The sequence below is a fragment of the Papio anubis genome, chromosome 16, assembly GCF_008728515.1.
Source record: "Papio anubis isolate 15944 chromosome 16, Panubis1.0, whole genome shotgun sequence".
Classification (NCBI taxonomy): domain Eukaryota; kingdom Metazoa; phylum Chordata; class Mammalia; order Primates; family Cercopithecidae; genus Papio; species Papio anubis.
The window spans coordinates 31,392,117-31,416,873 of NC_044991.1; the positions used below are offsets into that span (position 1 = coordinate 31,392,117).

General features: G+C 58.9%; 1 protein-coding gene across 3 annotated transcripts; it reads left to right on the plus strand.

Moving 5' to 3' along the window:
* Positions 1 to 485: 485 nt before the first annotated feature.
* On the plus strand, positions 486 to 24,419 carry PRODH (proline dehydrogenase 1). Of its 3 annotated transcripts, none has more exons than XM_031656489.1 (14): positions 486 to 792; positions 5,534 to 5,742; positions 11,065 to 11,099; positions 11,609 to 11,758; positions 13,740 to 13,804; positions 13,986 to 14,102; positions 14,516 to 14,595; positions 15,585 to 15,666; positions 17,213 to 17,305; positions 17,427 to 17,573; positions 18,523 to 18,698; positions 20,068 to 20,166; positions 23,667 to 23,755; positions 23,831 to 24,419. In XM_031656489.1, the coding sequence occupies exons 1-14, from the start codon at positions 520 to 522 to the stop codon at positions 24,016 to 24,018; spliced, it is 1,803 nt and encodes a 600-aa protein (XP_031512349.1). In that variant the 5' UTR covers positions 486 to 519; the 3' UTR covers positions 24,019 to 24,419. The 3 variants fall into 3 exon arrangements, with proteins under 3 accessions (XP_031512349.1, XP_031512351.1, XP_031512350.1); XM_031656491.1 differs by lacking the exon at positions 486 to 792 and adding an exon at positions 1,241 to 1,732; XM_031656490.1 differs by lacking the exon at positions 486 to 792 and adding an exon at positions 3,918 to 4,080.
* Positions 24,420 to 24,757: the final 338 nt, after the last annotated feature.

The following is a 24,757-nucleotide window of genomic DNA, read 5'->3' on the forward strand; positions in this document are numbered from 1 at the left end:
CCTTGGCCTCCCAAAGTGCTGGGATTACAGGCGTGAGCCACCACACTCGGATATTTTTATTTTTTAGTTGACACATAATAATTGTACATATTTGTGGGGTATGTAGTGGTGTTTCTATACATGCAATGTGCAGTGATCAGATGAGGGTAATTAGCATAGCTGTCATCTTAAACATTTATCATTTCTTTGCATTACGAACACTCAATAATCTTCTAGCTATATGAAAATACATGATTTTTCTTTTGTTTTGTTTTGAGACAGGGTCTCACTCTGTTGTTGTCTTCATGGAGAGCAGGAGCAGAGGCTTTGGGAAGCCAGTGGGCCTTGGCCTCAGCCCTGCCGGCAGAGGGTCCCCACCATGTAAATGAAGTGCCGGCGTGCTTGTCAAGTCTAAGCCTTTGGCATTTGTGGGGAATATCGGGCGAGGCCTCCGGGGGCGGGGCGGGGCGGGGCGGGGCGGGGCGGGGCGGGACCAACAGCGCATACTTAAGCGGCCCGGGCCGGTACCGGCCTCCCGCCATGGCTCTGAGGCGAGTCCTGCCGGTGCTGCGCCCCTACATTCCCCGCTTCGCCCCATTGTCCACGGCGCCGGCCGTCCGCGAGCAGCCCGCCGCGGGCCCAGGAGCCCTGCCGGGACGTGGGTCGGCCAAGGCAGTGCGGGCACCGGTGCCCGCCGTGGACTTCGGCAACACGCAGGAGGCGTACCGCAGCCGGCGAACCTGGGAGCTGGCGCGCAGCCTGCTGGTGCTGCGCTTGTGCGCCTGGCCCGCGCTGCTGGCGCGCCATGAGCAGGTGCGCGGGGTGCAGGCGGGGGCGCGGGGCTTCTGCCGGTCCCGGGAGCCTTTATGGAGCTTCCTGGCGTGAAAGGGGTGCCTCCCAAGCATCTCCTGGAGCGAGGGAAGCCAGGAAGGGAGGCGTTTCCTGCAGTGCCTTTCGAACCTCGCAAATTTTCCTACTTGTCGATGTCTACCAACTAAAAACAATTATCGTTTTAATATTTACGATATATACCACTTGTGGAAATACAAAGTTATCACTTGGAATTTAAAATGGAGTATTCTTCATGTTGCCACAAGAGAAGCCTGGTGTAGGACTCCAGAGTTAAATCCACGGGACCCAGCCGCTTCCCAGACAGGGCCACTCTGAGCACACTGTTGGGGAAAAAGGGAAGCCCCTCAAACGCCCAGCTTTGAACTCACCCATGGTAACTTTAAAAAGTGTGAGGACTTTTGGTGGGGGTGGGGGCGGGGGCAACAAGCAGAACGCTGTTGTAGCCGCATCGGCCTAGGGGTATTAGAGATGAGGATTATCTCCAAGTGACCCTGGGAAGAGGTTGCAAGTTTCGTTCCCTTTGTTGGCGCTGGGGTTCTGGTGGTGTTGATTTCTCAGATGAGACTCGGAGGTCGGGGGCTGCACCCCTGGCCTCACCAGGAGGCGGGGGAAGGCGGGGAGTGGTGTGAGATGAGAAGCACTGAGCCACACTTGAGCTTAGGTGAGGCCTCGGCGGGTGCGAGGTGAGGGCAGAGGTTCACGAAATCAGAGTCAGATGCTGTTGGCCCAAATCCCATGGGGAGCGCCACGGTCAGCCGAGGACCAGTGGTGGCAGGGGTGCGGAGGATGGTGGAGGAAGAAGGAGCTGAACTGGACAGACAGTGGCCTCTGAGAGGCCGTTTCTGTGCTTGTGTGCATAAAGATGCCTTAAGGTCAAGCCGTGGCCGTGGAGAGCAGGAAGGTGAGAAGGGACATCCCAGGTAGAGGAACGGGCAGGGGGAGGGACGGTGATGTGGAGGCTTTGGGGAGTGCCCACATCTAAGGGGCATCCAGAAAGAGCAGCCAGTGCTGGTGGTGCTGCAGTAGGAGGAGGAGGCAGCAGGGCAGGAATGCCAGGGGAGGGAGTGGCCAGTTACAGGTCCCTGCCCAGGGCAAGGATGGGCATCCTAGGTGGCAGCTGGGGCCAGCTGTACAGAAGCCGTGCCCACCTTGTGGCCGAGATGGAGAGAGGGCTAGGAAGGCACCAGGTCAGGTTTCTCTAGGCACAGCCCTAAGCTTTTTTGTCTAGACCAGTTGTTGCACAGAGAAGCCAGAAGAGCTGGGTGTGGGGTTTGGTGCCCAGTCCGCTGAGGGGAATGCCAGGTGCTGTTCCGTGACCGTGGGAGGAACGTGTCGGCTCTGCCGTCTCTTGGGTGCCTTCTTAAGGCAAGTGCCAGGGCTCAGGGATGGTGCTGTGGGTACCTGGAAGAGGCAGGGCATCCAGAGGCGACCTCTCCCAGGCTCCCCTAGGGTCCTGCCTGTGCTCTGGGAAGCCCCTCGGTGGGGTCTGTGCTGTTGTCTTGTTAGTGGTCCCGTGGGTGTTGGCAGCCTCAGCACTGGAAGAAGGCAGAGGCCAGGTCCTGGGCTTGTGAGCTGCTCACTAGAACCTGGTCCTGCGGGTAGGCCAGAGCAGGGGGGCCTGCCCTCACCCTCTGGGCTGTGGCTGTGGGGAGATTCCTTCTGCTGAGCCAGCACAGGTCTGTGAGGCGCCGGGGCAGTGGGGCCATCACACCTGCCACAGGAGTGTCAGGTTGCAGGAATTGATCTTTGAGCTGCTGCCTTGGATGCGGACGGCGTTGGGGCCCGCCCTTGCCTGAAAGCAGGGCTTTTTGAGGAGGGTTTAGGAAAGTCCCGGGATTTCCATGACAACAGCACTGAGGTTAGGTGTGCCCTCACAGAAGGGACAGGACCCATGGTGACGGTGGTTCCCTGAGGAGGGGGAGGGGAGAGAACTGGCTCTGCCAGTGTTGCTCTGCACACATCTGATCGAGTCTTTCACAGGGGGTACAAGTGTATATGTTACTGGTGCAGGTTTCTAAATCCTCGAAGGCCCTCCTCACCTGAAGGGGCTGCCCTGGTCTCAGGTAGTGCCATACGGGGGCATCAGTGACACCAGGATAGTGTTACAGTGGTTGCTTTGCTCTGCTCATACCAGCCCTAGGCTGGGCATGGTGGCTCATGCCTATAATTCCAGCACTTCAGGAGGTCAAGGCAGGAGGACCACTTAAGGCCAGGAGTTCAAGACCAGCCTGAGCAACATTGTGAAACCCTGTCTCTACAAAATATTTTTAAAAGTTAGCAGGGGCCGGGCGCGGTGGCTCACACCTGTAATTCCAGCACTTTGGGAGGCCGAGACAGGTGGATCACCTGAAGTTAGGAGTTCAAGACCAGCCTGGTCAACATGGAGAAACCCCAATCTCTACTAAAAATATAAAAATTAGCCGGGTGTGGTGGTGGGCACCTGTAATCTCTGCTACTTGGGAGGCTGAGGCGGGAGAATCGCTTGAACCTGGGAGGTGGAGGTTTCAGTGAGCCGAGACTGTGCTACTGCACTCCAGCCTGGGCAACAGAGCAAAACTCTGCCTCAAAAAAAAAAAAAAAAAGTTAGTTGAGCTGGTGGTGCGTGCCTTTAGTCCCAACTACTCTGGAGGCTGAGACAGGAGGGTCACTTAAGCCCAGGAGTGAGACCCTGCCTCTAAAAATAAATAAATAAATAAATAAACTTGCCGGCCCTGCCTGTGCTTCTGTAGCCCTGTGCAGGGAGCTTTCAGCCTCAGCCCGGACCCAGTCCCTCAGCCCCCCGATCTTTTGAAGAAGCATCCCTGGAACCAGTGCAGCCTGGAACCAGCTCCCGCCTCTTCATTTAGTGCTGGCTGTGCAGAGGCGAGCGGTTAGGTAGAGGGAGACCGCGTGGCCCTGTGAGGCAATCGTGCCAGCCCCTGCAGCAGACAGTTGCCCACCCTCCCTCCTGTTGGGTTTCTGATGGTTCTCTCAGAGCGGATGTGGATGAGCTCAGTGATGGTTTTCAGGTCCCCAGTTCTGCCCCGCCTGCCACTTGGGTGTTCTTTGATATGTTTCAGACCCATCCTGTTCTCCCAGCTATCCCTGGGTGCTGCCGGCAGGAATGAGGCCTGGCTCCCAGCTCAGGCTCAGGCTCAGTGGGAGACGGAGAACATGTCAGCATGTTCATTTTCCAGTTTCTAATCCTCTTTATGAAAGAACAAAACGCAGTAAAGTCAGATTCTGTGTGGAGGCTGCAGGAAGGCAGGGGTGAGTGCCTGGGAAACCCTGGTCCTTGGGGCTGCCCCATGGCGTGCCCAGGGGTGATGGTCAGGAGGCATCTCCATGGGGCACCAATGTTCAGGGTAAGGCTGTGGGGCCATGTCTGCCTGTGGGCAGGTGTGTGGGTGCTCAGGGCTGGCTTGGGTATAAGTGTTTGACTCGCTAATGCTTTTGTTTAGACTAGAAGTTGTTCCTGAAACTATGGTTTCAAGAGATGCTTCCCACAAAAAAGGAGTTCTAGTTTCCATCGGGTTTGAGAAATCTCAGGCTCTTCCTGTGTCGGTGCTGAGACGGCAGGGGTGGCAGACACGGGGCAGAGGTGTGCTTCTGAGTATCACACTCGGCCCTCCTCTCCCAGTAGCCTCTTGTTGTCCCTGTCTTTTCTGCCCTGGCTGTCCCCCGTGCTGGAGCTCCCCCAGTTCTCCATGCCGTCTCCTTGCCTTGGCAAGCCCCACTCCTGGGTCTAGGTTAGTAAACACCTCTGCCCCACCGTGCAGGCACTGCCCCATCCCCTGTCCTGAGTGACAGGCAGAGTCCCTCCTTCCCCTTTGGGGTTCGTTTACCACCAGGATGTGAGATCCTTGTCAGTTTCCTTTGGTTGTTTCCAGTCTATAAAAGGTGCTTGGTGCATGGGAGCTTGGGACATGTGAATGAGCGATGTGGTGAAATATGATTGGAGGAGACAGCCGAGCAGTTCCCGGGCAGCGTCCGTCAGAGTGACTGGTCAGCCCCAGATGACCCTGCAGAGCCTATGGGTCATGGGGAGGGAGTCATCTCACAGGCCTCTGTGGACTGTCACCTAGCTCATTGTCCTTGTCGCCAGGGCATGCTTCCCTCCAGCTGGACACAGACTCAGCCTGAGTTTCACACGTTTGTTATTTAGCATCCGTTCAGGGGCCGGCCTCGTGCCAGTCACACTGTTTTAGGGACTTGGGATAAGAGGGAACAAAACATTGAAAAATCTGGGCAGTCAAGTACTAGAAAGTCAAGTTAGATCCTCCTCTTCCCCCGCAGAACTGCCAAGATGTGGGTACAGAGGATGGTCTCACAATGCCCGCTGCTGTCCCCACAGAGGCCGGCCATTCTCCTTTTTCTCCACCAAGCAGTGGTCAGGCACCCACCGTGTGCCACTGGAGTGACTCATGGGTGGGGCCCTGAAGGGGCAGAGTCCAGGTGGGAACAGTGTGCCCAGGCCAAGCAGGCGGCACCTCCTGTGGTCTCTTTGTTCTGGATGGGAACTGGAGTGATGGACAGAGTGGAGAAGCAAGCGGCTTCGGCTGGTCTTCACCATGAAATCGACACTGGAAGCCCAGTCACCAAGAGACCATATCAGGGACCCACGGCTGGGGTTAAGTGTTGTGGTCGGGGATGAGCAGCGGGGCCCTGCTTGGGGAAGGGGAGTTCGGGCAGCCCAGGACAGCGGCTTCCCTTTGCCTTTCAGCTGCTGTATGTTGCCAGGAAACTTCTAGGGCAGAGGCTATTCAACAAGCTCATGAAGATGACCTTCTATGGGCATTTTGTAGCCGGCGAGGACCAGGAGTCCATCCAGCCCCTGCTTCGGCACAACAGGGCCTTCGGTGTCGGCGCCATTCTGGACTATGGAGTGGAGGAGGACCTGAGCCCCGAGGAGGCAGAGCACAAGGAGATGGAGTAAGGCCTGCCCGGTGTCTGCGGGCATTCTGATCATGACCCGGGAGCACCCAGTGGGAGCAGGTGGGACGTGTCCAGCTGCTGGGCTTCAGCCTCAGCTGGGCGGAGGCCAAGCCTAGGAGAGCTTGGTCAGCCCAACTACCGACGACCCTCCTGGGTTCTGCCTGGAGTTCTTGCATTTTTGCTTCATGTAGATGACAGCTCTCAGCTTTCGTGGGAGGCCTGGTGTGTGTGAGGCCTGAGGAAGCCGAGCACAGAGTGGCCCTTGGCCCTATCTAGGCCACTGCCTGGAGGGGCACAGGCACCAGCATATGGACCAAGCACTCTGCAAAGAGTGGTTGGTCTTGCCTGGATCTCCCATGAGCCAGGGACTGCTCCAGGAAGTGGAGAGAAACATGGTCTTGTTCTGTCCTGATGCCCAGGAGGGCGGGTCAGGGTGGTACCAACTGCCCTCTACACTCACTGCCCAGGGAAGGGGCTCTGTGTCGGGTTAGTGACCTCCAGGAGCCGACTCCAGGCCGGCCTGCCACTCTGCTCCTGGCTTCAATTCCCTTCTCCACTGACACTGGGGCAGGGGCCAGGCCTGGGAGGTTCCACACCTGCAGGGCAGGCTGAGGCCAGGCAAGGGTCAGGCAGTGGGACCCGCCTGTGGGTCAGGAATCCCTGCAGAAGAGAGGCTGTAGCAGAGCCTCCCCCATCAGGTCAGCAAATGTTTGTGTAAACAGCCAGGTGGCACAGACTCTCAGTCTTGGGCCAGACCCTCCCTGCTACAGCGGCTTCACTCTGCCTCAGTAGAGCCATGGTAATTAGAATTTCATATAATTTTCTTGTGTCACAAAATATTATTCTTGTTTTGATTTCTTTCAACCATTTTTTTAAAAGTAGGGTCTTGCTGTGTTGCCCAGGCTGCAGTGCAGTGGTGCCATGGTTCACTACAGCCTCAACCTTCTGGGCTCAAGTGATCCTCCCATCTGAGCCCCTAAGTAGCTGGGACCATAGGCATGCACCATCATATCTGGTTAATTTTTAAATTTTTTTTTTGTAAAGATGGGATCTCCCTGTGTCTCCTTATGTATTTGGGTCCCCTGCACCCAGACAGCAGCTGAGCCTGGCCCACATGAGGCTTGGGACAATCCCTCTGTGGACCTTGTCAGGTCTTGTTTGCTATGCCCCTCCCTGGTGGCTGGCCTGGGAAGGGGAGGGAAAGGCAGTCACATGAGGCCTCCAGCCCTGGGAACGGAATGTCTGTGCCTTGCCTTAGCATGCCGGCTGCCAGTTGCCCGGAGAGAGAAGCCCAGCCCCTGCCTTGTGATTGGCTGTTTTGAAGGTGGGGTGCTCCAGCCCCAGCACCCCACTGTGTTCCTAGCAGGCCCTGTGGGCCTCACAGCTGCCTGAGCCCTTGGCTGCAACCTTTGCTGAGCTGCCTGTTGAATAACCAATGGCCTGTGTGTTCTCAGAAGGAGTCTGGGTGGGGACTTGGTTTCACAATGGGGTTTTCTTCTCAGGCACCTCTGGTATGAAAAGACTCCTTTCCCTGGGTGGTCCTGCCTCGCTTCCTCCCTGCCCTGCAGGCTGTGTGTCTGGAGGTGGGCTGGCCTGCACTCTGCCAGGGAGCTGGGCACCCGTCCCCTTAGGAGCCTGAGTCCCTTGCCCTGCAAGGGCTGCGCCTCTCTTGCTGCTGGTGGCTGCTGTCTGCAGGGGCCCTGCTCCAGCTCTGGGAAGTGAACAGGGTTCCCTCCTGTCCTCACGGGGGTGCATGGTGAGGACACCTACCCAGCTCAGCTGCTCTGTGCCTTCAGAGGGGCCTGAGCCATGGGGATAGGGCTGGGTCTGCAAGCACTGATCTGATGTCCACACGGCAGCATGGCCTGCCTGGCCGGGAATGACCAGTTATGCAGACCCTAGTGCAGGGAACTGCTGAAAGATCTGTATTCCTAACCTACCTTCCTGTCACAAGGGCCATGAGCTCTACTCTGGGGAGAGACGCTGAGGCCACCGCCCCACATGAAGGCCATGGCGGGTGGTGCTGGCCTAACCGTGAGAGGCCCAGGGAGGATGGAGGCGTCTGAGTGCATGGCGAAGCGAGTCCCAGCAGTGCTCTGGAGCACGAAGGAGGAGGTGGGAGGCTGGAGGTGCAGGACAGCAGCGCCCACACAGAGGAGGGGTGGGACCATGCTTCCCAGAGGCCAGGGCCCCACCTGATCCCAGGAGAGAAGTCCCAGGGATCCCCTAAGCAGGCTGAGGTCTTAGGGATGGGGAAGGGGCCAAGCATCTTCCTGACGATTGGGCTGTGAGGGGACACCTAGCGGATGGATGGGGGCATCAGTCGGGCTGTGCAGGCCCAGGGCTGGCTGGAGGCGGGGTCTGGGCCTTGGTCTCCAGGCTGGGGCAGCTCACCTGGGATATGTGTGCAGTGTGTGTCCTGAGCGAGGGGCTGGGGAGGCAGGGGCTGGGGGAGCTGGGGAAGGGGGTACAGGTAGGAAGGGGCTTGCCAGGCTTCCCTCCAGGGGAGAGTTGGGCAAGGGCAGGGCGTGGACCCCTATGCTCTGCTTGTTTCAAACAGGCATCACGTCCCCAGGAACAGCTACCCAGAGCTGAGCTCGGTAGAGGCTGAAGGGGTGGTCAGGGTCTTCCTGCTGTCTCGGAAGACCCCCTGGGGACTCGTGCTTGTCCTCCTCTGCCCCATGTCCCCTTGTTGCTCTTCCCTTCTCTGTGTCCCGGGCCGTGCCCATGTGTGTGATCATGTGCCCTTCCATAGACTATGCCCTGGGCATGATGAGGGGTGGGGCTGGGGGAGCACAAGGCGGGTCCCGGCTTTAAGCAGTCATTGGGATGTGGTCCCCACCCTGATCAGGGCCTCACATCCACCAGTTCACCCTTCCTCCTCTAACACCCCACAGTTGCCAGTGCCACGTGCCCCCCTCTTCCCTGTGGTGCCTTGAGCCATGATGTGGCAGCGTCCCAAGTGGGGAAAGCCAGATTTCCCATGTGGCACCGGCAGTTCTGAATCAGCTGCTCTGAGGGTGCGTTCTTCCTCCCCTCCAGTGGAAACAGGACCCTGACCTGCCTGGGAACCACCATTTGTGTCTCCTTGTGACTAACCCATGATGCCTGTTGGAGAGTGTGGCCCTGTCCTTGCCATGTAGCTGTCCACTCTGAGACCTGGTTGCCCCTCTGGCCACTGCACATGCTATGCGGTCATCTTGGCCACTGTGCTTGGCTGTGTCAGCCTGGTCTGTGCTCTGGAGGTTCACGGAGGGAAACAGGGGCATTCTGTCTATGGTGTTCTGCCTCTGAGCGTGTCAGAGCAGGAGAGGGAGCGGCCCTGGCTTCCCCAGCCTCTCCTGCCGGGCCCACCTCGGAGGATGAACACAACAGCTGTGGGAATGCTTAGCCGGAACTCGTCTGCCCGGGGACCTGTCAGATAACGATCCTGTTTCATGAAGGCAGGCTGCCTCACAGGCAGACACCTGTCTGGTTAAGTCTCATGTTATCCAAACTGTGGGCTGTGTGGTTTCAAGATGGGATCTTCTCATCAGGGTCATGGAGGCCCCTGAGGCCCCATCCCCACTGTCTGCTGTTCCTTGCCATGAGGGTTTCTACCCTGGGCGGGGCTCTGGCTGCCGCCCCAGCCTTGGCAGAGTGAGTCCCCCTTGGAGATGGCTTTTGCCTGGTTGTACCCGAACCTCGGCGTGAAAGTCCTGGGATTGACCTCATGACTGGTCTTGAGGTTCCCAACCCAGGGACCCGGGAGCTCCCTGTCGAAGGCAGGGGGTCACATGCTGCCTGCCTGTTCCCTAGTCACAAGATGACATTCCACCTTCTTCTGTCACATCTCTGTCAGCACAAGGCGGCCAGTGCATATCTGCCTGCCAGCTCCCATCCCTGGGCTGCAGCCTTAGAGGACCTGGAGGCACATGAGGAGTCCCTGGCCCATGTGGGGCAGCCCAGGAGTGGGTGGGAGGGAAGGCCTCCTGGTGGGGGCTCCTGGCCCAGGGCTTGCTCCTTGAGCAGGTGGAAGGTAGAAAGCAGTCAGCTGAGGCTCCTTGATGTGGAGGCCTGTGGGATGTGGCTCACTGACCACTGCTCTGCCTTTACCCTTCCCGGCACCTGAGGGGGACCCTGTCCTTTCCTGTGAGTGTGGACAGAGCTGCCCCCCGAGGGTCCGAGCGCCGCCTCTGGGGAGCTTCAGGAAGGCTCTGGATGCTGTTGGTTATGCAGCCAACCTCTCCCCATGGTCACTGACTTAATCAGGCTTTGAATATAAAGTCAGATGACCACAGAGCTGCTCCCGGGGCCAGGGAGAGACCATGGTCACTTTGTCACAGTAGACTTCACAGCCACAGCAACTCTTGCTAGCCCTAATGACACAGCACCGAAACCACGTGCCAGGAAGCAGACTGTGGCGTGAGGAGGAGGAAGAGGAGGGTGTTCACAGTGGCTCTGGCAGGGGTGCAGGGCTGGTGGGGGAGGGGAGCCAGGTACCCTAGAGGACGGAGGGGCCAGTGGGAATGGGGGTGCAGGCCAGACGGGGATGGAGAGGCACCTGCAGGAAGGACAGGGGCTTGGCTGGGCAGAGTGTGGCCAGCCTAGCGGGGGACAGCCAGCATCCTGGCCTCACTGGTCTTGAGGTTCCCATGCCAGAGGCCCAGGATTTTGGGTATTACTGGGAAATGATGGGAACCTGGAGCGGGGTGGCATTAAACAAGATGAGATGGTAAGATCTGCTTTCACTTTAAAGGAACATTTTTGGTTGTTGCTTGGAAAAGAAGTGTCGGGGCAAGAATGCTGCAGGAGGGCCGGCCTGGAGGACAGGGTGGGACTGCGGGCTGGCTGCAGGACTGCGGGTTGGCTGCGTGGGGGCAGGAGCCTGCACTTGCATCAGGTGCCTGGGAGACCCTGGCTCTGGGACAGAGGCCTGAGTAAGGGGGCCTCGTTGGGGATTTAGGGATCTCTGTGTGCTTGTGCCTTCCCACCTCCATTCTTCTCAGCCCTGACTTGGAACCAGGTAACTACCTTTATTCAAGAACTTGCTGCAAGGCCTGGGCTGTTCTGAGAACTCAGGCATATCGTTCTGATTTCTCCACCCACAAGGAGCCCCGGGCTTCCTGAGCCCTTGGGACACAAAGGCCCCATAAAGTGTTGCCCCTCCCAGGCCCAGGTGTTCTCCCCAGGCTGGGGCGGGGCTGGGGCTGCACCTTGGAATCTACCCTCCACCGGGGTTGTGGTGGGGCCCTCTGTGCAGCCTCAGTGGGAACTTGGCTGTCACCTGAGGCTCAGGTGGTGTGACAATGACCTTTGCCTTCTCCCTCCTTCCCACAGGTCCTGCACCTCAGCTGCGGAGAGGGATGGCAGTGGTGAGTGAGAGGCCGCCGCATGTGAACAGACGCCCTCCCCACTCCACGCACCCCCTGGTTTCTAGGAGAGTCTAGGCTGGAGCACAAGTGGGCCTTGGGGTGATGTCGGAGTCCGGGATCCTCCCTATGTCCAGGGCCCTTGCTGTATCCAGGGCACCTGCTCTGTCGCTCTGGGCTCTGACATACTCGCAAGCGTCTGGGGAAAGCGATTCTTTGCTTCTTTTTCACGGCCTCCTGGTGGACCCAGGCTTTTGTTGAGGAGGCTCTGCGTCCTGGCCTCATGAGGAGGTTTCGCCAGGGGGATGCAGCACTGCAGGTGGAAGAGCTGCAGTGCAGACAGGAGGGTGGGTTTGGGGATGGGAACCATGGGGCAGCACAGTGCCCAGGCCAGGCTGGCATGGCCACTACGCTTGGAGCCCTCCTGAGGGTAGGGGCCCTGGGGCCTTGGCGTGTGGGTGGTGGGAGTGGGTGTTTGGAGCTGTGCTCAGGCCGTGCATTCACCATTCCAGGGACAAATAAGCGAGATAAGCAATACCAGGCCCACCGGGCCTTCGGGGACCGCAGGAGTGGCGTCATCAGTGCCCGCACCTACTTCTATGCCAACGAGGCCAAGTGCGACAGCCACATGGAGACATTCTTGCGCTGCATCGAAGCCTCAGGTGGGGCCCCCTCTTTGCTAGCTATACCCCCGCCATGTCCCAGTGGACCCCTGGGCTCATGGAGGTGCTGGTGGGTGAACGCCAAGCTGGGGCAGGAGCCAGAGGGCTGGGTTCTGGTCACACTTGGGTGCCTCACTGTTCGGGCCCTTCCTGAGGGGTCCCACTGCCTCCCAGAAGGCATCTCCTGCCCCCGCCCCAGCCCCCTGTTCCCTGATCCCACCTCATGCTCCCCACCCTTCTCCCTGGCTTGGGGCCAGGACCAGGAGCTGCAGGAAGTTGGTCCATGTCAGCTGCTGAGCCACCCTTAGCCCAGGGTGGAGGTTCCATTCAGGGAGCTGGTGTCGCATCTTCTGCCTGGGAATCCCTCCCTGACACAGCCTCTGGGGGCCAGAGGTGGGGGGAGCAGGTGCTTCCAGGGCTAGAGAAGCCGGAGGTCACCAAGGCCCAGTGTCCTTCAGTGTTAGAAACACCCGAACCTGCAGCAGGTCCCAAGCCTGTTCATATTTTTGTTTGTTTGTTTCAAATGAGACTGGATCTTACTCTGTTGCCCACGCTGGAGTGCAGTGGTGTGATCATAGCTCACTGCAGCCTAGACCTCCTGGGCTCAAGCCATCCTCCCACCTCAGCCTCTTGAGTAGCTGGGTCTACAGGTGCACGCCGCCACACCTGGCCAAGTTTTTGTTTTTGTTATTATTTTTGTAAAGAGGAGGTCTTACACCCAGGCACAGTGGCCCACGCCTGTAATCCCAGCACTTTGGGAGGCCGAGGCGGGTGGATTGCCTGAGGTCAGGAGTTAAAGACCAGCCTGGGCAACATGGTGAAACCCTGTCTCTACTAAAATACAAAACATTAGCCAGGAATGGCAGCAGGTGCCTGTAATCCCAGCTACTTGGGAGGCTGAGACAGGAGAATCACTTGAATCCAGGAGGCAGAGGTTGCAGTGAGCCGAGATTGTGTCACTGCACTCCAGCCTGGGCGACAGAGTGACTCCATCTCAAAAAAAAAAAAGAGAGATCTCACTATGTTGCCCTGGCTAGCCTGGAACTCCTCCTGGGCTCAAGTGATCCCCCCACCTTGGCCTCCCAAAGTGCTGGGATTACAGGTGCACACTACCACACCCAGCTACTTTTCGTATTTTTTTGTAGAGATGGTGTTTCACCATGTTGCCCAGGGTGGTCTCAAACTCCTGGGCTCAAGCGAACCTTCCACTTTGGCCTCCCAAAGGGCCAGGACCACTGCACCTGGCCCTTCCAAGCAGTGCTTGGAAGCCGCCTCCTGACTAGGGCTGGGGGTCAGAGTGGCCAGCTGAATGCTGGGCCATCAGGGTGAGGGGCGTCTTCTCGCCCATTGCCTGTTCTCCCGGGGCAGATGGAAGGGGAAGGCCCTGCATTGGGGTGACATTAAACAAGATGAGATGGTAAGATCTGCTTTCACTTTAAAGGAACATTTCTGGTTGCTGCTTGGAAAGAAGTGTCAGGGGGAAGAATGCTGCAGGAGGGTCGGCCTGGAGGACCGGGTGGGACTGCGGGCTGGCTGTGTGGGGGCAGGAACATCAGAGGTGCCTGGGAGACCCTGGCTCCGGGGCAGAGGCCTGAGCAAGGGGGCCTTGCTAGGGTGTCTCTGCCTTAGCCATGCTCGGTGTTTCTGGATTCTGTGACCCACGGGTGAGCAGCCTATGGTGCTGGTGGCACAGGGGAGGAAACTGAGGCAGGGAGCCTGTGGGGGCTGCTTGGCAGGGGACAGGCAGCTCCTGTGCCCACTGCTGTCCCGCACCTGCATGGCAAACACAGACCCCGCCACGGAGCCCCCTTCCATCTCTACAGGACCTCCAGAGCGCCATGTGCGGGGACTTCATGGGTGGGGGGGGGTGGGGTCAGGAGCCTGCTGTAGGCTGGTGAGGTCCCAGCCCTCCCTGTCCCACCCTGCACTGCCTCCATGCACCTCTCAGGGCCGTCATGGCTTTTCCTGTGGCTTCTGACAGGTAGAGTCAGCGATGACGGCTTCATAGCCATTAAGCTCACGGCATTGGGGAGACCCCAGTTTCTGGTAAGTGCTAGAACCTTCCACCTGCAGAGTCTGGTGCTGTGCGAGTCCTCAGGACAGCTGTGGGCATCCACTGAAAGCACAGGTGCCTGTGCCTTAGAGGCCTGAGCTGGCCACAGGGGCTGCATGGGGGACTGGGGCGGGCAGGGGCATGTGCAGATGGCATTCAGGCCTGTGTTTGCAGCTGCAGTTCTCAGAGGTGCTGACCAAGTGGAGACGCTTCTTTCACCAAATGGCTGCGGAGCAAGGGCAGGCGGGCCTGGCTGCCATGGACACCAAGCTGGAGGTGGCTGCGCTGCAGGTGGGGCAGCCCTCCCCTTCCCCACTCCCGGGGCTTGTGAGGGGGTGGGCACCGTGGGGGCGCACAAGGGGCGTGGTGGGCAGTGGTCTGAGGCGGTTTGGGGAACTCATCCAGGGCATGTGGCTCACTCTGCAGCTGCTGGGGTTGGCCTTGTGGGGAGGAGGAGGTCAGAGGGACGCTGAACAGAGGAGGGAGATGCTGGTGGGAGGGCTGGGGACCAGCCCTGCAGGGCATGGGTGAGCATCAGCAGCAGGGTGGGAATAGACCTGTCTATGCAGTAGAAACAAACCAGAAATGGATCCCGTTTCTCGCTAATGATGTAATAAAGCCAGAAACAGCACCAGAGGCCAATGGGTGGGGGAAGGATAAAATGTGAACGAATGGGGCTGATCCAGGCCTTCTCACTTCTCAAGGAAAGTGTTGCAAAGATGGGCATCACATCCAAGGCTGAGATTGAGGACTGGTTCACGGCGGAGACCCTGGGAGTGTCTGGGTGAGAACAGCCCCCAGGCTGAGAGGACACGAGCATCAGCCATGGTTCCAGCCAAGCCCCAGCGGTGTCTCCCAGTCCTGGCTGCCCTGCCTGAGAGGGTGGGCCTTGGGATGACAGTGCTGAAGGACCTGCTTTTCACACAGCAGGACTTGATGGCCTCAGGTCCCTGAGGCCCCCATAGAGGGCTCTTTATAGAATTATCTGGGTCCAGAGCAAAGGTGGCACTCTCAGCCCCCCTGGAGCCCACGCTGGCAGGTGAAGGATCAGAGCCCCACGCCCCATCCTTGGGGTCAGGGGCTGGGACCGAGGGCACCAGGAGCCCCCAGTTGAAGTGGGGAGGTGACTGGGGTGGTGCAGTAGTCAGCCGTCCCCTCACATACTGTCAGCCTTGCCCACTGTGTCCTCCCTGGCCCCCAGAGCTGTGTCCACCTCCCGCCTGGCTGCCTATGCTTGGCCCCTCCACAAGCCCAAAACAGCCCTAGGGTACTCAGTGTTTTCAGAGCCGCCTAGATACAGGACTGTTTGTGTTTTGGTTTTAAATTATTTTAATTAATTTATGTTTATAGAGACCAGGTCTCACCATGTTGCCCAGGCTGGTTTCAAACTCCTGGGCTCAAGTGACCTGCCCACCGTAGCCTCCCATAGTGCTAGGATTACAAGTTTGAGCCACTGCACGCCACTGGTTTTAAATTTTTAAACAGAGAACAGTATTTACATTTTCTCTCTTTTTTTTTTTTTTTTTTTTCCGAGACAGAGTCTCGCTCTGTCGCCCAGTCTGGAGTGCAGTGGCACGATCTCTGCTCACTGCAAGCTCTGCCTCCTGGGTTCACTCCATTCTCCTGCCTCAGCCTTCTCTGTCTTTTAAAACTGCACACCGAGGTGGGTTTTGTGGTGGTTGGTGAACGGACAGGTTTGGGCCTGGATCCCCCACCCGACCCCAGCACCCACAGGTGGGGTCGCCCCCTCTGCTGATGCGCCTCCTCCCTCAGCACCGTGGACCTGCTGGACTGGGGCAGCCTCATCGACAGCAGGACCAAGCTCTCCAAGCACCTGGTGGTCCCCAACGCTCAGGTAACACCTCCGCTCCTCGGTGAGGCCCTGCTCAGCAGGGCGCTGGGCTGAGAAGGGAGTTCAGCCTGCCACGCGTGTCTCTGGTTGCCCACCCTGGGAAGTTAACATGACCAAGATCACTGCACACTATGGCCCCACAGACCCCCTGTGGTCCAGGGGGAAGGAGACAAACCCACTAGTGCCCACAGAGTGCTTGGTGGGACAGAGACCCACGCAGAGCCTTAAGACACCACAAGGAGAGGGGGTCTGGGCCTTCCCCAAGTCATCTGTCTTGTGCATCAAGTCACCCCAAACTTCAGAGGCCTGAAACACAGCAGTCACTCTGCTTCTCCCTCATGGTTCTGGGGTTGACAGGGCTCAGCCGGGCAGTCCTCCCTTGGGGTCTCCTGGGTAGCTGTACTCACAGAGTGGTGGGCTGGGACCTGGTGGAGGCGCCCACTCCCATGTCTGGAAGTTGGTGCTGGCTGTGGCTTGGGCTTTTTCCCAACACGGCAGCTGGGCTTTAAGGGCCAGTGTCCCCTGAGACGTGAGAGCCAGGCAGAAGCTGGGTGACCTTTTCCTGCCTCACCTCAAAAGTCACACGGTGTCTTTTCTGCCGAGTTCTCTTTGTTAGAAACATGTCACCAGGCCAGCCTGTACACAGCGGGGAGAGGAATGAGAGTCATCTGCCTGTGGGAGGGGGGCCCAGGACCTGGCAGAATGCTTGAAACCACAGCCTAAGCTGGGATTCGAAGAAAGAACAGAAGCACCTTCAGAAAACATCCTGCAGAGGCAGCTTTCCATGACACATCCAGCCCCAGTCCACTAAGGGCCCAGCCTCAAACTTAGAGAGCTCGACCCAGAGCCTCGGGGCGCCGTGTGTACAGAGCGGCTGTGCACCAAGGCCACCAGCTGCTGGAGACTTTAGCATGGTGTAGCAAGGGCTAGAGGGGTACTGTGTGTGCTCAGTGAGGCAAGGCTGCTGGGGCAGCAAAGGGGTGAGTGGGAGGCCCTGCAGGATGGGTCCCCATGGCCTCTGAGCACCAGCTCCTTGAAGGCCTCATCCTGGAGGTTGCCCTGGTCCCCAACCATGTGTCAGCATGTGCTGCACGACCGCCCTGTCAGCCTGTAGCCAGGGGTTCCTCCTCCTGGGTCCTCTCCCTGCTCCGGGCGGAGCCCTTCTGTTTGACGATTGGGTGGTCAGTGTTCACTTCCTCAGTGTCACATGGGAGCTGCAGGGGGCCCTCCCACAACAGTGGGGCCTCTGTGGGAACTGGGGAGGCTACTAGAGTACACACTTTGGGGTGCAGGCCTAGACTGAGCCTGGGGCCCACGGACATGGCCAATGAGCTCCCTCATGGTGCCACCAGGCCCACGTAGGGCAGTGCACTGGCTGCGTTGGAGGTTCCCGGGCGCTGTGTTGCTGTGTCCAGGTGGCCCTCCCGGCCCTGCATGGGCAGATCAGAGGGTTCCCGTGGGCTGGGAACACTGAGAAAGGTTTAGCCTGGGCCTCAGGGTGGCACTTTCCAGCCCTCGCTTGTGGCCTGACCATGTGCTGCACCCCCAGACAGGACAGCTGGAGCCCCTGCTGTCCCGGTTCACTGAGGAGGAGGAGCTACAGATGACGAGGATGCTACAGCGGATGGATGTCCTGGCCAAGGTGAGCTGCCCTGCTCGGGCAGAGGGCTGGGGCCTTGAGGACCTGGGACTCGTGCAGAAGAGGGCACCTGCCTCACCTGAGCAACAGTTGCTCCCACTGCCCCACCCTCTGCACCTCTCAGAAAGCCACAGAGGTGGGCGTGCGGCTGATGGTGGACGCCGAGCAGACCTACTTCCAGCCGGCCATCAGCCGCCTGACGCTGGAGATGCAGCGCAAGTTCAATGTGGAGAAGCCGCTCATCTTCAACACGTACCAGTGCTACCTCAAGGCAAGCTCCCCGCTCAGCCCCTCCCTGCCTGCCTTGGGGCTTGGAGACCCCACAGGCGGGGCTCCTCTCTTCTGAGCTCCCTGGCATTTGCCTGGCTCTACACTCAGCACCCGCCAGGGAGCTCACGGGATGGAGGAGGGAGTGGGCCATGCCCCCAAGGGATTGCTGGGGTCTTCTGCAGCACAGCTTACCCAGGGCGGGCCCTGGGGTACAGAAAAGAGCCCCTTAGGTGGTGGCCACAGCCAGGCCTGCAGAGGAGGCCGAGGCCGGGGTGACTGGCTCAGAGTAGGAAGAAGGGCCCGCTGCCCGCAGCCTCTCCTGTGGTTCTCGGAACCCGCCGAGTGTCTAAGGAGCAGGAGGAAGACAGCGATCTCTATGAGGGTCCACTAGATGTGCCCGACGCCCCAAACGTGGAAGGCGCCACACGACCATTTCCTCCAGCGTGTTTTCAGTTCAACGCCCCTAAGAACTGGATGAAAGCTTTGGGCCCTCCCCGGAAAGACTCACCCAGGATGTCACATGTATTCAGGGACCCCACCCTAGCCTGTGGGTCCCAAACTGCTCAGGGATGTTAACAGGTTCAGAGCTCTCAGGGGTGAGCCGGGTGCCCGGAGGACACAGGGCGGCATGGGGAGGGGTCCAGGCAGGAGCCTGCAGTACACACCCATCCCCCCGTCAGCCTGGGAGTCTAGGGCACATGATGGCTGCTGGTGCCTGGGCTGCTCCCACAGGGCTGTCCACGGGCCACACAGGAAGCTGCAGACATCCCCATTGCCATTGCTCCTTGGGGACAGATCCTCACCCACATGTGCTCCAGGTGCCCTGAGCTGCACCTCCCCAGGCAGCTGCTGCCCAGCCCTGGTGACTGCACCTGGGCCCAGGAAGGCCCCATCCTGCTGTCACTTGGGCTTGCCCAGGCTCCCTGCGACTTTTGGCCCTGGCCCCACAGGATGCCTATGACAATGTGACCCTGGGCGTGGAGCTGGCTCGCCGTGAGTGCTGGTGTTTTGGGGCCAAGCTGGTGCGGGGCGCCTACCTGGCCCAGGAGCGAGCCCGTGCGGCAGAGATCGGCTATGAGGACCCCATCAACCCCACGTACGAGGCCACCAACGCCATGTACCACAGGTGTGCAGCTCTCCCGTGCCTCCATCTTCCCAGGGCAGGGCGCCAAGAAACCGGGCCTGAGGGAGAGGCTTGGAGACTGACCCTGTCCCACCCTGCTGGGGCCAGAAGACCCCAGCAGGAGCGGCAGCCTCGTGTGTCCCCAGGTCAGAACTGGTATTTCCTCTGCTTTTGTGTCATGTGTTGCTTTTTCAAAAACATTAAGGTTATTCTTTTACAAATATAGAAAAGCCCATTGAACAAAGCAAAATAGGCCACAGTTCCCTGAGCCGGCTCCTGCAGACACTTAGATCCAGAGATGTGCATGAGCACCCGGCCCTCCCCGCCCCGCAGGCTCAGCCTGTTTGCTTTTCAGTTCACACAGTGGGATCGCCCATCAGCTGTTCTGCACCTGCTTTTACTGCTCTAGTTTCCTGGTGATCTTTTCACATAGCACAGGCTGGCCAACCATGAGCTTTTCCTCTTAGAGGCGTGTGTGCTGCAAATTCAGAGACCCCAGGTGTCTCCTGGTTGGCTGCAGCTCCCCTCCTGCCACCGCTGTGCCCATCGTGCCGCAGCGCACACATCTCCGCCATTGTTGTTTGCGTTGTAGTGTGTTCTCTGCCCAATGTGCTTTTCATTTCGCGTTCCATCTGGGTCCCCTTGTGTGGGCTTGCAGAGTGGCGCTGTTACCAGCCGGCATGGGGTGCCCGGGACTGTGTATCCAGCATCTTTGATCTTACTGGTTTCAGTCTGGTTATTATAACAGGGACTTGCTGGACACACCGTCACCCTCTGTGGTACACACAGGCCATCAGGGGTTTTGTGTCTGAGGATGCAGCTGTCCTAGGTTCCTGGAACTGGAATTGCTGGGTCAGAGAGAATGTGCGCGTGGTCAAGCCTGCTGTGTCCTCGCTGCAGGAGGGTGGTACTGCTCGGGCTTCCTGGTGCACCGGGATGCCCACCCCCACTGTGCCCTACAGGGACCTGCTTCCCTTTTACTTCCTTGCAGGGCCGAGGGGCACTGTAGGATCCCTCCCCAGAAGCAAAGCTGTGTCTGTCATGAGGCTCATGGCCATGTTTGGGCTGGTCCCCAGCGTCACGGCACGTTCGATGCAGGGACGCTGTACCCCAGCTGGTTCTGCGTGAATTGTCTGGTCCCAGACATCGCTCACTTCTTCTTGGTTGCTGGTCTTTCTTTTTCATGAGGTGCTGGGAGGGGCAGATGCTGCTCCTGTTCCTCCTGATCCTGTGGGATCCTGTGGACACCCTTGGAAAGAGCCAGCTCACTGGATGACCCTGGGCCTGCCCTCGGCCTCCTCTCTGTGCAGCTGGTAATGAAAGGCGCAGGCGACCACAGGCTGGAACTGGGCTCACGTGGCACTCTCCACAGGTGCCTGGACTACGTGCTGGAGGAGCTGAAGCACAACGCCAAGGCCAAGGTGATGGTGGCCTCCCACAACGAGGACACAGTGCGCTTCACGCTGCGCAGGTAGGTGCGCCCCACCCTGCACCGACACCCCACCCGAGCCGTTGGCTCCTCTGGTTGGGGAGAGGTGGCAGCAGCGCAGAGCTCAGGGTGGGCAGAGCAACCTGCTGGGTGCAGGCGGGCGGTTGTGGGGAAAGGTTGGTGAAATGAACTGGAGGGCAGCTTCAGTGCCCTGCAGGCCCAGGTCTGCTGGCCTTCTGGACATTGGACTGTGAGAGCACAAAGGCTCTTTGCAGTTACGTTGGTTTTTAAAATTAACATTTTTTTTTTTTTTTTTTTTTTTAAGATAGAATCTCGCTCTGTCACCTCGGCTGGAGTGCAGTGGCATGGTCTCGGCTCACTGCAACCTCCACCTCCCAAGTTCAAGCAATTCCTTATGCCTCAGCCTCCCAAGTGGCTGGGATTACAGGTGTGCACCACCATGCCTGGCTAATTTTTTGTATTTTTAGCAGAGACAGGGTTTCACCATGTTGGTCTCAAACTCTTGGCCTCAAGTGATTCTCCCTTCTTGGCCTCTCAAAGTGCTGCAATTATAGGCATGAGCCACTATAACCAGCCTTTTAAAAATTAACATCTGACTTATTAAACTTCACAATTAAAAACCTAAGTTTCATTAGGGGATTCGGAAGGCTCCTGAAAGGTACAGATGCAGTGCTGGAGCCCAGTCCCTCAGGAGGCCTCCACAGCGCCGCCTCATTTATAAGCAGTTCCCTTAACATTTTAACTACATCTGGAATGTAACGGTCTGTTTTCCCTTTAAACATGTGTCCCATGGAGCACAACTTTGGTAGAATTCTAACAAGTCAAATGCAGCAGTTAGGTGAAGTCAGTTCTTGGATATTCCAGTACTGTCACCCCGGTTTTATCTCATGCCTTAGCCCAAGCTATGCACACAATGGGATCCTAGGTCCCCCTCCCCTCCCAGATTCCGCCTTCCCAGGGATGGGACCCCTAGAACCCTCGGGGGCCTGGGCAGTGGCCTCGCTGCCTCTCACCTTCCTAGGAGCTGAGCAGAGGTTCCACTCCACAGCAGGGCAGGGTGTTCCAGATCCAGGGCTTGTGGCACGAGGGGGCTCCCCAAGGAGCTGTGAAGCCACAGGGCCAAGCTTGGGGCCAGGGCTGCAGCCAACAGGACACATCCTGGTGCTGCTCGGGGAGCTGACTCACGGCTCTGAAATCATTCAGTTATGTCCACATTCGGCCTTTGTTCACGATGCTGCTGCTTTTTCATGGCCTGAAATCGCAGCACACCCACTTTTGTGCCCTGACCCTCTGCTAATTGTCATAGATGGGACAGACTCACTGTCTCCACACGCACAGGCCTGGCGGCCAGCAGGAGCCAGCACTCAGGAGCTGGTGGGTCCTCTCAGCTTGTAATCAGGACTCCCAGCCTCTGGGTGGACTCTCAATGCTGGTGGGCTCACAGCCTGACTAGACACATCACCATCCAACTCCAAAAGGACAGCCTGCCCTCAGCAGGGCTTCCTCTCTCCAGCTTCCCCCTCACACCTGTCTGTCCCTACTGTCTTGCTGTGGCGGTGGCTTCCCTACTGGACACAGCTTCCCCCTCCCCTGAGTGGCAGCTGGGCTCTCTCCTCATGGCCCCAAGGGCCGTGTGCCAGGTTCCCCCAATACCATGCTCACAACCCTGCCTGAGGCTGGACCCCTGCAGGCTTCAGCTCTGTGCCCCTGCTGTGGGTGGCTGGGGAGCTCTGGGGAGCTGGGGTCCCCTCCCCTGAGTAAGTGCTTCTAGACTATGGCAGCTGCTCTGTCCTATGCCGGGCCCAGACTGCCACACCACCTACCCTCAAACAACCCGAGTTGGCTTTGGCCGAGGAGCCAACCAGCCCCAAACTTAGAGGCTGAAACAGTGGCATGTTCTGCAGGCCTGGGCGGGCTGGCTCAGCTGATGCTTGTGCTGCTGGTCGTGCCTGTGTCCCTCCTGCATCTGTGATCTGGGGCCGGTGGGGCCTAATGAGCTCATTCATGGCTGGGGCAGTAAAGGAGGCTGTACCCAGGTCCAGTGTCTCACAGGCCAGCCCAGGCTTGGGCATGTGGTGGGCTCAGGCTTCCAGAAGGCCTGGAGAGGGCAAGCCTCTGCTTGTGTCACCTTTGGTACCTCCCTGTTGGCCAAAATGCCTCATGAGGCCAAGCCCAGATGCCAGGCAGAGTGAGTTGCTGCCCGGCGCTGGGGGGAGCTGCAGTCACATGGCAGAGGCCATGCACACCACAGGGGAGGGGGCAGCCAGCAGTGGCAGCCCGGCTCTCGGGTTCTTGTCCTGGGGTTGAGGGAGACACATGATGGAGACCAGGGCGATGTGGCAGAGACGGGTGCCTGCTTTAGACTGGGTGGTCCCGACACTGGAGCCCAGCCCAGCGATGGAGGGAAAGGGCCTCTGGCTGATGGGTACTCTGGGAGCCAGGGCTGGGGCGGGGAGAGAACAGGGGAGGTGAGGCCCTCGGGGAGGGAGTGGGAAGCACAGCACAGGCCCCGCCAGTCACCCAGGTGATGTGTGAGGAGCGGGCAGAACTCAGCCCAGGGTGGGGGCCCCAGTGCTGTGCAGACCGGCTAAGTCAGGATACCTGGATATAGGAAGCTGGAGATGAAACGTGAGAACTGTCACTGCATGGATATTTCAAACCCTGAGAATCTTTGTAAGACCCTGTCAGGGGTGGTGTGAAGACAGGACAGAGTTGAGGGCCCCACCCCAATATCTGAGCAGTGCTAACAGATATATAATGCAAGCCACATCTGTAAAATTTTTTAGTAGCTACATTAAAAAAGATAAAATGAATTTCAAGAATACATTTTAATTAACCCAAAATATACAAAATATTACTTCAAATCGTATTCCAGCTGCTTTTAGAAAAGCAGCACAGCATTGAGTGTTATGTTTCTACAAAGTCTCCTAAATCCCGTGTGTATGTGACATGTGCAGCACATCTCGGTTCAGGGCAGCCGCCTTCCGAGGACTCGGGGGCTGGTGGCAGCTGTGTGGGACAGAGCAGCTGTGGGGATGGGGCAGAGGAGCAGCCCACAGAGGGCCAGGGCAGGGCCAGAGACCAGTCATACCGCAGAACCCCGGAGGGGCTTGAGGAAGGGATGGCAGGAGAGCTGAGGAGCTTCCCTGCCCTGTGGGGCAGGCTGCTGGGTGGGTCAGGGCCCCAGGAAGGGCTGCACCTCCAGGAAGGGAGGTAGAGGAGAGGTGGCAGAGGGGAGGGTGGGGAAAGCAGGAGGAGGATCTTGTTGGCTAAGGGCTGACGCCTCCCCAGGGAGAAGAGTAGGGCAGCCCAGCAGAGTCCTGCTGAGAAGAGACCTCACTGGGGCAGGGCCAGGCAGAGCCCATACCCCAGCCCCACCTTGCAGGGGATGAAGTCTGGAGAGTGTAGATGGGGAACCTGGGGTAGTAGGACGGGCTCAGAGCTGGGACAGGAGCCCTGTACCCCTGCACCGGGGACAGTGTCCTGGAGCTGGCCCTCAGCTCCTGGCTCCACTTGCATAGGATGGAGGAGCTGTGCCTGCATCCTGCTGACCATCAGGTGTACTTTGGACAGCTGCTAGGCATGTGTGACCAGATCAGCTTCCCGCTGGGTGAGTGGGGCCCTCCCTGGTGTGATGGGGTGCGGTGCTGGGCCTGGACCTCATGGCATATCTGCCCCCTTGCAGGCCAGGCCGGCTACCCCGTGTACAAGTACGTGCCCTACGGCCCCGTGATGGAGGTGCTGCCCTACTTGTCCCGCCGCGCCCTGGAGAACAGCAGCCTCATGAAGGGCGCCCGTCGGGAGCGGCAGCTGCTGTGGCTGGAGCTCTTGCGGCGGCTCCGAACTGGCAACCTCTTCCGTCGCCCTGCCTAGCACCCGCCAGCCCACCCTCGGCCTCCAGGCCCCCCCGCGCCCACCCCAGGCCTAAACCACAGTTGTAACCAACCCCATCCTCACATAGACTCACCTTTTTTCACTCCACACTTGCAGAGCTGCTGGAGGTGGGGTCAGGTGCCTCCCAGCCCTGCCCAGGGTCTGGGCACTCAGGTGTGGGCCGAACCTGCTACCTGCCTGGGATAGCCGCTGGGAACGGTTGGGAACTCTCCCTGGATGTGTGGGCCCCAGGCCCCTACCTCTGTGACCCCCATGTCCTTGGGCCTAGAGGATTGTCCACCTTCTGCCAGGGCCAGCCCACACAGCCTGAGCCCCTTGGGGAGCAGAGGCCGGGCTGGGGAGGCCCTGCCTGGTCAATAAACCACTGTTCCTGCAGCTGAGAGCCCTTGCCCTCACACAGGGTCAGCTCTGGGCAGCAAAGAGGGAGTGGCTCAGACAGGGTCAGAGAAGTCTCACCCCAGACTCTGGCTTCCAGCATCATCTGTTCCTGGAGGCCAGGCCCTGCGCAGACCTGGACACCCCCAACCCTGACTCCACAAGGACCCAGCAGGGCCCATGGGCCCAGGCCAGCATGGAGGGGACTCATGCAGATGCAGAGGCCAAGCTCTCTACGTGGGCCTGGCACGCCTTCCCCCGGGGCTCCTCCTCAGGCCATTCCTGCCACCCGGAGTCCTCTACCCGTGACCTGCATCTGGTGCCTCCTAGTGGTTCCCACAGG